Below are 1,286 nucleotides of genomic sequence, written 5' to 3'. Positions count from 1 at the left end.
TGCAAATGCTCCTGACCCAAGGGCATGTGCCCCCTAATCCCCACTTTACCCTGGGGAGACAGCTGGGGACTCTGCTGTGAGGGGTGGACCTGCCTTTCTCAGGACCCCTGCCCTGAGGCTCGCTCAGCCACACCCTACCACTTCCCTTCTGCCAGCATAGCTTAAAGTCACAAGGCAGGGGTGGGGTCAGGGTGGCTGCATGGGGCACTGGGAGGGACATGGAACCTTTTACAGTCAAGGACAAAGTCCTCCCCTGCTTTCAGCCCAGGCAGCTTGTAGTGCAGCTGGTACCCTGGTGTCCCGTGTCTCCCGACTCCCAGCCTCGCTGTCCTCCCGCCATCCCACAGGCATGCAGGGAGCCTGGGTGCTGTTGCTGCTGCTGGGCCTGAGGTTACGGCTCTCCCTTGGGGTCATCCCAGGTAATCAGGCCCTCCCAGCCTCCCCCGAAACTCAGGGTGCTCCCCCGCAAGGCTGACCCAGCCTCCACTGTCTCCTTGGCCAGTTGAGGAAGAGGACCCGGCCTTCTGGAACCACCAGGCAGCCCAAGCCCTGGACACCGCTAAGAAGCTGCAGCCCATCCAGACGGCCGCCAAGAACCTCATTATCTTCTTGGGGGACGGTGAGTGTGCCAGGCCTGTCCCTCCCAAGTAACCCCCACAACCCGGCCACCCAAGGCAGCTGTGTGGACACAGGTCAGCCTTGGGGACTCAGGCCTGACACGAGGTGCTCCTTCAGGGATGGGGGTGCCCACGGTGACAGCCACTCGGATACTGAAGGCGCAGATGGATGGCAAGCTGGGACCTGAGACGCCCCTGGCCATGGACCACTTCCCCTACCTGGCTCTGTCCAAGGTAAGGGCCCGGGGCCTCAGGGAGCTTCCCTCCAGAGGGGTGGGTGAGTAGGGAGCCAGGCAGGAGGGAAGGCCCCAGAGGGTTGTGCCTGAGTTAGGGGCTGGGACAGTGAGGATGGGCCCCAGGTCCTGAGGCACGATCCAGGTGTCTGCCCCAGACTGGAGCTGAAGGCATCTCTGTCCCCAGACATACAACGTGGACAGACAGGTGCCGGACAGCGCAGGCACAGCCACGGCCTACCTGTGCGGGGTCAAGGCCAACTACCAGACCATCGGTGTGAGTGCGGCCGCCCGCTATAACCAGTGCAACACGACACGTGGCAATGAGGTCACCTCCGTGATGAATCGAGCCAAGAAAGCAGGTGGGTTTGTGGCCGGCATATGGGGCAGGGGCCGGGGAAGGCTCAGAGACCTCAGTGGTCCACCCTCACCTCTG

The 1,286-nt window shown here is 63.0% G+C and overlaps 1 protein-coding gene across 1 annotated transcript in view; it reads left to right on the top strand.

Annotated features, from left to right (window-relative positions):
- Window positions 1-46: 46 nt before the first annotated feature.
- Window positions 47-1,286, top strand: part of LOC124234197 (intestinal-type alkaline phosphatase-like) — a gene marked incomplete at its 3' end in the record, with an annotated part of 2,745 nt that continues 1,505 nt past the window's right edge. Inside the window, exons 1-4 of the mRNA XM_046651443.1 lie at window positions 47-419; window positions 503-619; window positions 736-851; window positions 1,038-1,223. Of these exons, the coding sequence (XP_046507399.1) occupies window positions 200-419; window positions 503-619; window positions 736-851; window positions 1,038-1,223 (639 nt within the window). The remainder of the gene's footprint in view (window positions 420-502; window positions 620-735; window positions 852-1,037; window positions 1,224-1,286) is intronic.

Source organism: Equus quagga, unplaced genomic scaffold, assembly GCF_021613505.1.
Source record: "Equus quagga isolate Etosha38 unplaced genomic scaffold, UCLA_HA_Equagga_1.0 72825_RagTag, whole genome shotgun sequence".
Taxonomy (NCBI): domain Eukaryota; kingdom Metazoa; phylum Chordata; class Mammalia; order Perissodactyla; family Equidae; genus Equus; species Equus quagga.
The sequence above is the reverse complement of the archived record's forward strand: the minus strand, read 5'-3'. Positions and strand labels throughout refer to the sequence as shown.